This window comes from Artemia franciscana, chromosome 3 (assembly GCF_032884065.1).
Source record: "Artemia franciscana chromosome 3, ASM3288406v1, whole genome shotgun sequence".
Classification (NCBI taxonomy): Eukaryota; Metazoa; Arthropoda; class Branchiopoda; order Anostraca; family Artemiidae; genus Artemia; species Artemia franciscana.
The window spans coordinates 20,769,749-20,784,065 of record NC_088865.1 but is presented as its reverse complement, the minus strand read 5'-3'; the positions used below and the strand labels follow the sequence as shown (position 1 = coordinate 20,784,065).

Below are 14,317 nucleotides of genomic sequence, written 5' to 3'. Positions count from 1 at the left end.
TAATACGCGTAGTTCACAAGTAGAGGTATATATAGGCTATACTCTTAACCGTAGTGTTTTCAATGTTTCTAATGAGAATAAAAAAAAAGAGGACCTATGGTTTAGTTATATTTTCTCTAAATTACCTTCCCGACTGACCTGTTCTGTCCATTATAGGTGTATGTATACGGCCATCATCCTATAGACTAGTAAAACTGATACCCGTACAAACTTGAATAGAGACTTTTGATTTTGTCCAGTTTATTCCACAACATTTGACAAGTTCTTAAAAACGCATCTACAGGATATATCTTATTTAGTGGAAGACGAATTATGCAGAATAATCAAAATGCCCATGATATAAAAATCTTTTCCTGGATAAATAACTATTTTTTTATTTTCTTGGTATGCATATGAACAATATAGACCCTTTAAAGGTAATAAAACAGACTTTCCATGAAGTGACGAACCACTCCCAGCTTCATGCCACCTTACAAATTTGTTACAAAATATCCATAATCAGCATTTGACATTCGTGCTGAACTGTAAAGATTTTCAGGTAGAACTTGTCTATAACTTCAGATGTGTTCGTGCTTTATCAGTTTGGAGAATCAATTTTCTTTTTGATTCTTGCAAACTCCCGAATATGAAGAATTATGTCTTAGAATTCTGAAGGTGACAAGATCGGGGACAAAATCCTCTCAACTTACTCTATAAAAAAGATGAGTGGCTTGAAATACCGTGGCAACAATTTATATTTAGTTGAAGCTAGTTGCAAAATAAATTCTTATGTTCAAAACGCGAGAAAACGTTATCCAATTGTTACTATTACCCATAAACCAAAAATTAATTCTTTTTTAAAAAGTGAGATTAAATAATGAAGTAACAGCTAAAATAAAAGTGGAAATTATGATTTATAAAAAAGAGATTTCCACCCCTCAACTCTCAGCCTTTATGCTAAAGTTTGATATATGTGTTTTTTTGGAGTATTCTAGATTGCTACAAATATAGCCAGTTGACAATTTACTATTACTACTAACAACTCACTGCAGCACCAAGCCGCCTTAGGCCAACACTGCTACGCACACTCATCATTCAGCCCAATCTATTCAAAGCATCCCACTCTACACCCTCCCAAGAATTTTGCCATTTTCATAAAAATGCTCCATCCAACCTCGACATTGTCATATTTCAAGGTCTCCAGTTTAGTAAACAAATATTCGTAGAAAGTATGTCTTAAATTCTCATCCTAGAGTGTACCAACGTCATAACTTCCAGAAAAGTAGTTACCCTTCCTAAAAGACGGGAAAAGACTTCCCGGCAATTGTTAAGGAGAAAATTTACCAGTTGCCTTCATGACATTTGAGCAAACAATTTTATTGCTAAAAATAAATACAAACTAATGAGTGTGTCGCGATAAGACAATTGAGATTTTTACAACGTTGGTTTTTGATCATAGCATTCATGCGTGAAGCATTAAGATAAAAACAATCCAAAAACTAGTGTAAAGAATGGGAGGTTGGAGCAGATCCAGCCATCCTTGACATCAACGTTTCAATGTCGCTATTTACTGTCATTAAAAAACCCGGTTATTTCATTACTTTTTTTTTGTTTTCAATATCCTAATCAGTGCTGTTCTAAATATGAGGGAGAGGCTGCCATCCTCAACCCTCTGCTTTTTTTCTAAATTTTAACTTTTCTATAAAGAAAAGCTCGTTCTGGTGCATTTGATATCATCAATGAAACAAGATTTTCTTAAATATGAGAGAGGCTGCCTCCTCTAGTGAATGTTAACAAACATAATATTTTCTGTGTGTGAGGTGATCTGACTCTTTCTCAGCCCCCGCTCTTTTCAATAAAGTACTGAAAAGTGCATTTTGCTAATTTGTTTTTAAATGCTTCTCGTTCAAAATCGACATCATTGATTTGATCGGCATTAAGACCGAGCGTCGACAAAATCGACGTTCTAATTGACAAAGTCGATATTTCTGTTTGAGTAGTCTTTCCTAAAGAATCAGAGCAAAAAGTCGAACTTCAGCGTAAACAGGAAGGGTTAAGGAAGGACCCGCCTCCCTAATATACAGAATGATTTCTGTTCATTTTAATGTTTTAATGTTGTTACTGTTTTTTCGTTGAAAAACTTGTTTTTTTTAAATTTAAGTTCTGATCTTTTTTCAAATAATGCTGGGGGCAGGGATAGGCCAGGTTGATAAACTTTATATATATTTTAAATCAGCATAAAAATGTATCTATGGTTATCAAAACCATGTTTTAAGAGTTTCGGTTACTATTGAAGCTCGTAGCTCCTTACTTGCAGTTCGTTATCACGAACTGTTTCAAACACATTAATATTAATTTTTCCTACATGGAGGTGAGCAAGTTCCGTAGCTAATTATGGCACTTGTGACGAGAGATCGGATCTGATCCAGTTTCTAAGATTTCCGGTTTCTAAGATTTCTGTTTCCCCCCTCCACCCTCCCCCCAATAACTCCGGATGTGATCGGAATTGAAAATGAAGGATCTGACGTATGATATTTATCTATATATCAAGCTTCATTAAGATCCGATCACCCATTCGTAAGATAAACATACCTCAATTTTCACGATTACCCTCCCTCCAATCCCCCAGATGTCAAATATGGGAAACGACTGTTATCAAGTCAACGTCTGCAGGTCCCTGACACGCCTACCAATTTTCATCGTCCTAGCATATCCAGAAGCACCAAACTCGCCAAAGCACTGGAAATCCCCCCCCCAAAAAAAATCCCACAAAGAGAGCGGATCCGGTTCGGTTATGTCAATCACGTATCTAGGACTTGTGCTTGTTCTTCCCGCCAAGTTTCATCCGAATCTCTCTACTCTAAGCGTTTTCGAAGATTTCTGGTCTCCCCCTCCAACTCCCCCCTAATTCACCGGATCCGATCAGGATTTAAAATAAGAGCTCTTGGACGCAAGGTCCTTCTAAATATCGAATTTCATAACGATCCGATCACCCGTTCAAGATAAATATACCTCATTTTTTCTAATTTTTCCAAATTAACTGTCCTTCCAACAACAATCATTTGTCTTACTGGCAAATAAAATTATTCTCAACTAGCTCATTCGCTCGCTTCTCCCCCCCCCCCAGAATGGTCGAATCGGGGAAGCGACTATTTCTAATTTAATCTGGTCTGGTCACTGATACGCCTGCCAACTTTCGTCGTCCTAGCGACGATGAAATCGTCGCTAGGATGATTATCTGGAATCTGCAATTGCCCGCAAGTGCCCGAACTAGTGAAACCGGGACCGACAGACAGACAGACCGACGGACAGAAATTACGATTGCTATATGTCACTTGGTAATTACCAAGTGCCATAATCAGCAAAAAATTAACTAATACACACGGTACAATACAGTCTAAAGATTATCATTAATCCATTACGCCATTAAGATTGCAAACTGCATTGATTTCATACAGTCTGTAAGATTGCTCGGCGTATTAAGGGTGTTTTCGCTCTTTTTTTGAAAATATGGCAAATTTTCTAAGGCTCTTAACTTGTGGTGGGTAGTATTAAATTTAATTCTTTTCATGTGTTTATTGTTATCAAATTCTTTATTTTAGAGTTCGGTTACTATTAAGCCGACTCGATTTTTACTCACGGTGCTTTACCACGAACTGCTTGATAAGGATCTTAATTACTTTATGTTGAAATTCAATGTCATAAGTTCATTTTCTTCCTTATAAAAAATAAGGAGATAAGCGGGTTTGCACCGGTGACATCTCGATCTGGAATTGACTGCTCTATCAATGACCTATGAGAGATGTCTACTTCCCAAAAACCATACTATATGTTAACTTATGGGCAACTTTCATGATTTGAAGCCCTTCCCCATGGGGCTAGGGGGGATCATGTTATCCTTAAAGATATAGTTTTTAGATCTTTCAAATATGTTGAAGAAAATGATCATCTCAAAATTTTGATCGGATGATTTTTTTTTTTGGGGGGGGGAGAAAGGAGGGAGAGGGATGCTAGTTGCCTTTCAATTTTTTTTGGTCACTTAAAAAAGACACTAGAAGTTTTAATTTCCGTTTAAATGAACCCGCTCCTAATCTTCTAGCACCATTGGTTTCACCCGATCACCCCTGAGAGGAACAAAAAAGCTGATATACAATCCAAGAATTTTCAATCGATAGTCTTAATCCCTATTTCCGTAGAAGTTATTATTTGCGACGCAAAGGGACAGAAATCAACTCTTTGTTCTGGCGCGACCTCTTTTGATATTTAAAAAAGGGATTAAACCTTTACTTGCTAATTCGAATGAACTCTCTTTTGATAATATATGACTACTGGTGTGATATAATCATTCCCGGAGAAAAAACAAACACGCACGTGGAAAAAAAACTTCTCTGGAAAAGTAATAGATTTCAATTTTTTGGATAGTGGCTTTAGGGCTCTCATGCATATTGAATTTCTTTTAATAGTCTTTATCAAGGTTACACTCTCCATTTCGGGAAATTTTAACCCCCTTTTATAACATTATAAAATTTGTAATCTTTTTGTAAGTAAAATTAAATTAACAGATTTTGAATATTTAGAATCAGCATGTATAGTGGTTTTTTTTTGTTGCATATTGTATATTTTAATCAAAATTTTTTGTGAGTTTCGGTTTCTGTTGATAAGGCTCATTCTCTACGTAGTTTTTTTTTTACTACAAAATGTTTGATCAAGGCTCTCCTAAGTGTCAGGGAGGCTACCACTCACTCCTTCAACCTCTCTTTCTTGCATTCGAGTTTAATATTCAGATAACAGTGCATCGTGAATAATATTTCTTGAGAAAGTGTAATCTTTCAACAAGTATTTTTGAGGTGGGGGGATGTCTGTAATATAAAAAATTAATTCTGAAATGAAATAATGAAATCTATCAAAAATGAAGATACTGGCTTGCTATTTATTTGAGAAGGAACTTCAATAATAGTTGTATTATAAACTTTGGATAGATGATAGGGGTTATATTATTCAAATAGATGGATTGATAATCTAAATAATTTTTGGCCTTCTATAGGGGTGAAGCAATTCTGACCCATTATGTTACAACCTTGACCATTGACAAATATTGGCTGATAATTTCATTAATTGAATAAATAAAGCTGATTTTCTATTGTAATTTCTGTTCGTTTTGGGTGAATTAACTCATCAGTAGTGATTTATAGTCGTTAGCTTGAATATTTCATTAATTATTTCCGCTTGTTTTGGTTTAATGTCGCTCTTTGCTTTTGTTTTAAAAGTTTCTTTTGAGGAAAATCTTTGCTTTAACTAATTTATGTTGGTTTTAAGTTGACTTTGTTTTTCTATTGGTTAATGAAAACAATATTTTAAAACTTTTGTTCATTTTGTTTAAACAAGTAAATCTTGAACTCATCCGTTAAAAAGAGTTCTGTTTTTTTTGTTTTTTTTTTTAATAAAAAGAGGACGTCAAGAAACAACGTAACAAGATATGCTTCTGCTTGAGGTCCCCTTGGTTCTGAAACCCAGATTTAAGTGTCCTTTACGGCCTGAAATTGCAGATATGCCCTTTTTACAACCTAGGTGCACATAGTGTCTATGGACTTTGATCAACCTTTGATCAACATTTTCTGAGATATGCTCTTTTGCCAGCTTGGATGCAGAAATTGTCTTTTGATTTGGTTCAACCTCCCCCTCAACATTCACTAAAAATGTTAAATTCGTATACTTAGTCGTTTCTTAGATCTTATAGATGCGCCGTTTTGATAAACAAGATACACTGAGTGTCTTTTGAATAATTTGATCATCACCCTCAACTGTGCCCTTGAGTTTCAGCTGAATGCTCTTAGCTCTTCCAGGAATATTGCAGATAATTCCCTTTTACAGCTTCGATACACATAGTGTTTTTTGGCTTAGTTAATATCCATTCAACATTTTCTGAAAGTTTCAACTTAATATCTAAATTCATTCCTGAATGTTGCGGATATGCCCTTTGGACAACCTTGAAGCCCACAGTGTGCTCTGCCTTATATCAACATGACCTACAAATTTCAGCTCAATATACTTAGCTTTTCCTGAAGTATAGCGGATACGCTGTTTAGACAAAATAGATTCAAATACTGGTTTTTGATCTAGTTGAAAATCCCCTAAATTTTCAACTCGACGCCCTTAAACGTTCGCGAGATATTGCATATGCGCCTTTTTTACAACTAGGATGCACACGGTATCTTTTGATTTTGTTTCAAACCCTACTCAACATTTCCTGTAAGTTTCAACTTCAGGTTCAGGACAGTTCCCGAGATGTTGCAGATATACCTTTTTGACAACCTAAATGCACACAGTGTCTTCTGGGTTCTGATTTAGTTCAACATACCCTGAAAGCTTCAACCTAATATACTTAGTTGTTCCTGAAATATTGCAGATACGCCCTGTTGATAACTTTGATTCATACACTGGTTTTTATTCAGTTAAAAATCCACTACAGTACACCCTGAAAGATTCAACGTAATTTCCTTAACTGTCCTAAAATATTGCACATACACCCTTTTGACAACGGATGTGCATAGTGGTCTTAGATTTAGTTCAACATGCAGTGAAAGCTTCAACTCGATACCCTTTGGTATTTGTTAGATATTAGGATGCATAAGCGCCGTTTTGAAAACATGGATGTGTATAGTATCTTTTGATTTAGCTTAACATCCTCCTGAGCATTCTTAAGGATTTAGCAACTTAATTTCCTTAGCTATTCCTTATATACTGCAGATACGTCCTTTTAACAACCTGGATTCACATGGTGTCTCTTTTATTATTTCGATATACCGCTCGACTTTCCCTGAAGGTTTAAACTTGACATCCTTTGCCGTTCCTTAGATATCGGACATATGCTCTTTAGATGACCTGAATATCCCTAGTGTAATGGTTTAGTTAAAGCCTCCCCCTCAACGCGATCTGAATCTTTCAATTAATTCAGTACCCTTACCCATTCCTACAATATTGAAGAAATGCCCTTTTAGCAACCTGGACTCATATAGGGTCTCTTGGTTAGTGCAATATATTCCTCAACATGCCCTGAAAGTTTCAACTTAATACCCTTATCTCAGGTGTTCCTTGATATATTGCAGAAACTCCTTTTTGACAACCTGCTTGCACATGGTGCTCTTTGTTTAAGTCCAACGTCCCCCTCAGTATTGTTTTAAAGTTTCACCTTAGTACCCTTAACCATTTTGAACATCCAAGATTAAACGTGGCCCTCTTTCCCAATAACAAACCCATATGTAACCAATGGCAACTTGCATTATTTATAGCCCTTGCCCCAAGGGTTTTCTTTCCGATTAATCTTCAATACAGTATTTGCTTATAAAAGAACATTAGATGTGCAATTTAGAGCAAAGTATAGAGGAGATCTGCGCTAAAGCGCCCTCCCCTTCCCAAAAACGTTTCTTAAATACTTCGTTATCCCGAGCTGCGCATCGTACGGCTCAAATGCAATGACTCCTTTGCATGAGTTATGCTTTTATTATTTGACATGAACTGTAAGGTTAGTAAGGTTTGTTTGTTTGTGGAGTCTCAAAGAGAAACTTGGAGGAGAAACAGAAAAGGTTATGTTTGACAAAAGACGCAGTTGTGAAAGATTTTAGAGCTCAAACAAAATGTCTAACGTGGAAAGCTCTATAAAATAGGGATGCTTCACAGATATTTAAAGCTTTATAGACTGTAGCAAACTTTCAGAGGAAATCTCAAAGAATAATTGAAAGTGCATTCCTGCACTTATACTTTTGCATGGCTCTTCTGTGCGTATATGACATCGTATATGATGTTTATGCTTGTTTTATCCAACCCATTTTTCAGAAACAAACTTTTTGGTCAGATAAAAGATTCAGTTCTATTGTTGTCTCTCACCTTTCTATTGGCACAACTTTTTTTTCCTCTTTCTATTTAAACAAATTGAACAACGCATGACTGAGATACTCGGAAACAAAAACATGGTGAGCAATAATAGGCCATTATTCTTCGTAAAGTTTGTAAGAAGTATCATGATAAACCAGAAATTCTTTCCGAAGCTTTAATAAGTTCGAATAAACTATATTAATATTAATGTATAATTCAAATTAGCTAAATTAGTTCGAATAAGCTATATTAAAAATATAGCTTTTTAATAATACTGGACGTTTTGCAAGTAAGCTATGAATATCCTACTGTGGAGTAGGGTTTATTGACTTCTATCCTAAGGTTGAAAGGCCTAGAAGCAAACATGAAAATAGAAAAAGAAAGCCGTGTTTCTAATGTAACTAGCACACCTTTTACCTCTTGTTTGGTGATATAAATAGGTCGATTGAAAACTATCCAGGTAACTGTCTCCCAGCAGCCTGGGTGAGTTGTTGAACCTTCGTATGTAACAAAATGGTCAGTAGATGGTAGGAGTCCCCTGAGGGAAACACTTACGTCGGCTGACATACCAGCGTAAGGAATTTGACTAAGAGCACCTGTGAATGTTTGAAGCTCTGGATTTGTAACTTCCCCAATCTATAAAATGAACATAAAAGTTTATTCATTAAAACTCATAAAAATATCATATTTGACTATGTGCAACTAAAAAAATGATTACAAAATTTTACATGGAAACATATTTGAATATAACAAGAAGAAATTAGAGGGCTAAAGGTACAAATTTGAACTTACTTTATATACTAGGTTCATGTTTCAAAATCGATTTAATCAATTTCCATTTTTTGTTTTAACCCTTTGGTCAAATATGTGATTTTCTATACTTTCTTTTATGTTTGATGTGGTTCATGTTTCAAAATCTATTTAATCAATTTCCATTTTTTGTTTTAACCGTTTGGTCAAATATGTGATTTTCTATGCTTTCTTTTATGTTTGATCTTGGTTACGGTCAAGAAGCCTAATTTACGTAAGTAAGAAAATAAAAATTGTAATAGAACTGATGAAACCCTTTTAAATATTCCTGTATATTATCGTTACAATGATATCCAAATGTAGCAAGTGCAACGGTCGAGTGCTGTATTTGAAGTCCTTTATTGCTGGAATGGTGGCTAATTCTTCGATAGATACATAAAAAAAACTAGTTTTTTTAACTGAAAGTAAGGAGCGACATTAAAACTTAAAACGAACAGAAATTACTCCGTATATGAAATGGATTGTCCCCTCCGAAATCCCTCGCTCTTTACGCTAAAGCTTTTAATTGTTTTAAAAAGCAGAATTGTGGCAAAGAGTCAAACTTTAGCGTAAAGAGCGAGGGATTGCGGAGGGGACAATCCATTTCATATACGGAGTAATTTCTGTTCGTTTTAAGTTTTAATGTCGCTCCTTACTTTCAGTTAAAAAAACTAGTTTTTTTTATGTAATTTCTGAACGTTTTTGAATTAATACATGTTTGATTTTGACTCTCCACACGTAAACTATTCAAATGAAATTGGCATATTAATTCCTTTTTTGGCTAAATCGCTTTCTCTTAGTTTTGATCATACGATTTTCAGAAATATGGGATGGGGAAGGAGGCCTAGTTGCCATGCCATTTTTCGGTTACATAAAAAGGCAACTATTAATTTTAATTTTAACGAGTTTTTTTATTAGCAAAAAATATACGTAACTTTAGAATTAACTTACGTAACAAACTTTTATATTCTTTAATTTTTATTATGTATATGAGGGGGTTTGTACCCTCGTTAATACCTCCTTCTTTACACTAAATCGTAAGTTTTGTCCCAATTCTTTAAGAATGACCCCTGAATCAGAAAGGCCGTAGAATAAATAGTTGAATTTACTAAAAATACTTTAGCATAAAGAGCAAGGTATTTATCTCCTCCTAAATACCTCGCTCTTTATGCTAAAGTATTTTTAGAACCCCTCATATGCGTAATAATCTCTGTTCGTTTTAAGCTTCAATGCTACTTCTTCCTTCCATTTGAAAAACCGTTTTCATGTTTATTTTTCATTGTTTTCTTATAGTAATGCTAGAGAATCCTGCGCCCTTTTCATTGAATTTCTCTTCCCCCATGACAGATTCCTCCAAGGAAAGATCCTTCAACATAGCCCCCTCTCCTCAGCCCCACCCCCAAACAAAAAATACCCCTGAAAACGTCTGTACACTTCCCAATAACCATTACTATATGTAAACACTGGTCAAAGTTTGTAACTTGCAGCCCCTGCCCCCAGGGATTGTGGGGGATTAAATCATCCCCAAAGACATAGTTATTATGGTTTTCGACTATGCTGAACACAATGGCTATCTCAAAATTTTGATCCGTTGACTTTGGGAAAAAAATTAGCGTGGGAGGGGGCCTAGATGCCCTCCAATTTTTTTGGTCACTTAAAAAGGGCACTAGAACTTTTCATTTCCGTTAGAATGAGCCCTCTTGCAACATTCTAGGACCACTTGGTCGATACGATGACCCCTGGGGAAAAAAAAAACACAAATAAACACGCACCCGTGATTTGTCTTCTGGCAAAAAATACAAAATTCCACATTCTTGTAGATAGGAGCTTGAAACTTCTTCAGTTGGGTTCTCTGATACGCTGAATCTGATGGTGTCATTTTCGTTAAGATTCTACGACTTTTAGGGGGTGTTTCCCCCTATTTTCCTAAATAAGGCAAATTTTCTCAGGCTTGGAACTTTTGATGGGTAAGACTAAACTTGATGAAACTTATATATTTAAAATCAGCATTAAAATGCGATTCTTTTGATGTAGCTATTGATATCAAAACTCAATTTTTTAGAGTTTTGGTTACTATTGAGCCGGGTCGCTCCTTACTACAGTTCGTTACCACGAACTGTTTGATTCAGGTCTCAGAACCCTCGAAGAAAATTTTACAAAAGGATTTTTTATTCATTTAAAATTTTCAGCATTCAAAAATGGATAATTCTTAGGATTTTGATATTTCCTCCAAGGCTAGTAAGATGACTAACTGTAATAGGGTAGCTATTTATTTCAGGCGGCATGCAATAAAAGAAACAATCGAATTTTTTTTAGCAAATTACTATTTTCCTGAATCACAATTTTCGTTTTGAATTCTAGTTTATCAATTGAGATGAGGATATTTTCTCCCTTAACCTTGCATGCTAGCATTTACATTGCTAAGAACACTGAATGTGGCTGTTGAGTATTTTAGTTTGACCATCCAAAGTACGTTAAAAGGCATTGTTTTAAAATTATCTTGCTTTTCTTGGTCGAAAGCTGCTGTTAATTCATGAGCACGAATTAACATTTTGGTTTCTATTGTAATTCAACTCACTTATTACATATAAAATATATACGCTCCGTTTCTTAGCATGGTTATTTGATTTTCTCAGTTCCCACAATCTACTTTTAGTATAACTCATCTTTTCATCCACAAGGCTTAACACAAGATTTTGATCTTCTTGCGATATTCTTGAAATGACAACCTCTGCATAAGAAGTCTTATGTATGATTGAAATTTGGCTTCTGTTTGTATAAAAACTGATAAAAACTGCAAATGGAGGTCTTTTTGATCAAAAATTGAATGCATATTATAAAAAATTCTGAAGATGCTATACAGTCATGTAAATTTCCACTTTGCCAATTTAAACAATAACATACTATTTTCTCTATCCCTTGGAACTTGAAAATACTTAATTAATTATTCCCATTTTGTACAAGACAATTATTCGTTACCTACCTAAATTAATGTTGGCACTTACTCTTGGCTTTCTATAAAACATTTTTTTTTCAGGATAGGCCTTGAAACATCTACGAGATGCTACAATTTTAGATAATGCTATAGATACTGTTTTGAAAACTTTAATCATCTTTTTTTTTTTTATTAAGAATCGTTCTTTTTTTTTACAAATAAAAAGAAGTGCTGTCTTTCATTCAGACATAAGAAATAGTAATGATTCGTGAACAGAACGTAAATTCAAGTAATTATTTAATCTAGCGAAGAATTTTCAGACGCCACTTGGACATCGTGCAAATGCATATTCGCTCGTCGCTCGTAGCAGGAAAAGGTCACTTGTAAGATATGGACCATTTATGTTCTTTTTTGTATAGAAATAGATTGGCAAAAAAATGAAAATGTGAATAGGCAAGCTTTGAGTTTTTCGCACAAGTGACACTAAAATGGTAGGAATGGGGGGGGGAGAGGCATTCCCTCTTTTACTTTTTTGGCTCATCTCCATAGTTTTTTTTCGTTTATTATCTATCTTGATGTCTCTTTCTATACGTCAAACAAAATAAACGTTGGAGGTGAAAGTAAATATCAAAACTGCTTATAAAGTTTGAAAAAACCTCCAACAGTAACAACAACTTCACAAATAGACCAATAAATCTTTTCTCGAGAGAGGAAGAATGAAGCTTAAATGTAAAATAAAACCAGCTAGATTTGTCACCCGTGAAGTAATAACACTTTTTAATCACAAGTGCTAAGTTTACTATTAAGTAATTTCCCTGAAGAGAACTTCTCAGAGCTCGTAACTTTAAGGGAAAAAGATGCCTCTTCTCATGGGTCCTTAAGGGCAGTTGAGTTTGGAATTAAATCACATTTGGAATACATTACTATTCTTATCACAACTCTAAGACGTTTTGCGGAGTTTCTAAGAAAAGTCTTCGACAAACTATAATTATTAAGTAAGTGATTTTTGGTTTGAAAAGTTTACCATAGAGAATAAAGGGTCTTGAGGATAAAAGTTCTTTTCAAATTAATCTGTATCTTTTTTGGAAAATTCAAGTATCTAAGTAATCCCGCTCCTGGAAACCGAAAACTATATATTACAAATATGAATTTTTCTCGTATTCTTTATCATTTCTTTTTGGTTTACTTTTTTGCATCCTTTATTTTCTAACACCATTTTATTACTAGTAATTCAATCCTCAATTCATTAAGATTACTATCCCCTCAATAGTTTTAAAAACGCCCATAACCGCTACTCTTTTCTTCCGTAATGATTTAATTTCACGAAGAAGTTTAACAGCGATCCCCTCAAGACGCAGGTGTTATTAGTTTTCTTCAATATGCTGGTGCGTGTTACGTAATAGGGAGTGTTTGTCTTCGATTGTTATTTTTAAAACCCCGCAAGGGTCAGGAAAAACCTTGAAGGCCCCGCCAAATCATGTTTTCTTTGGTTGCTACGTAATAGAGAATTGTTCCTTCAAGACATTTCAAGACGTTTCTTAAGATATTTTTCTTCAAAACCTTTTGAAGAAACCTTACCTCGTTTATACACTTGATTTTTCTCTTTTCATTTATTATTTCCTTTCTTGTTTTCATAAGTTAAAACCTTTTTCGAAACGGTTAAAGACATTTTAAGACCTTTTTCTTCAAGACGTTTTCCAAGATGTTTCGAGACATTTCAAGACGTTTTATGGGATTTCTTTCTTCAAGACATTTTTCAAGACTTTTGTCAAGACATGTCAAGACGTTTTTTAAGACATTGTTCTGCAGGAAATCTTTACAGAAGTTTCAAGACATTTCGAAACGTTTTTAAGATATTTTTCTCTAAAACGTTTCTCAAGACGTTTCAAGACAGATCAAGACGTTTTTTTAAGACATTTTTGTTCAAAACTTTTTTTCAAGATGTTTCATGACATTTCAAGGCGTTTTTCAGAAATTTTTCTCAAGACATTTTTCTTCGAGATTTCTTTGGTTTTTGCGTAATAGGGAATGTTTACATGTGTTACGAATGGCCCACTCTCGTGTGAAATGTTCCTTCAGGGCCCCGTGGGGAATCCTGATTGAAACTGGAGGACAAACACATGGGGTGTTACGTAATGATAATGTACACGTGGGTGTTACGTAAAACTTCAAGAGATTCTTCTCTCTTGAAGATTTCATTTTTCTTTCAAGACATTTTTTCTCTCAAGGCTTTTTTTCGAGATTTTATTTTCTTTGAGATTTTCTTTCTCAGGGAACCTTTATATTCCAAAGGCTTTTTGTCCTCTTTAGGAATCAAAAGGGATTTTTCCTTAGCGGAATGGTGCGCTAGACAGCTGGATCAAGAAAACCTTCCTAATATTTTGATTCGAGAATACTTTCTAAGGAAATGTTTCGAAAAATCTATGAATAGCGTGTTTCCTATGTCTCCAATTATTGACGTGAGGGGGAGAAAACCGACTACTAAAAATTGGTTACATTTTACGTGCACCTGCTTGTTAACTAATACTTTAGAGGGTATTGTCAAATGATATTTGGGATTGTTCTTAGCGCATTATTTAGTAATAATAGAGTCTTTTACTACATTGGAACTTGAATGCTCTATCAGAGGTGAAATAAAACCAAGAGTATCATTACGGCTAGAATATGGTACATCTTCACATGCGATCAAAGTATATCTTTTCCTGTTCACTAGACAGAATTTTACACTTGTATTAGAGGCAA

The 14,317-nt window shown here is 34.7% G+C and overlaps 1 protein-coding gene across 3 annotated transcripts in view; it reads right to left on the bottom strand.

Moving 5' to 3' along the window:
* Positions 1-14,317, bottom strand: part of LOC136024998 (carbonic anhydrase-related protein 10-like) — a 76,592-nt gene that overhangs the window by 9,944 nt on the left and 52,331 nt on the right. For all 3 annotated transcript variants that reach the window (XM_065700617.1, XM_065700619.1, XM_065700618.1), the window contains one exon: positions 8,269-8,487. In XM_065700617.1, coding sequence (XP_065556689.1) covers positions 8,269-8,487 — 219 coding nt within the window. The remainder of the gene's footprint in view (positions 1-8,268; positions 8,488-14,317) is intronic.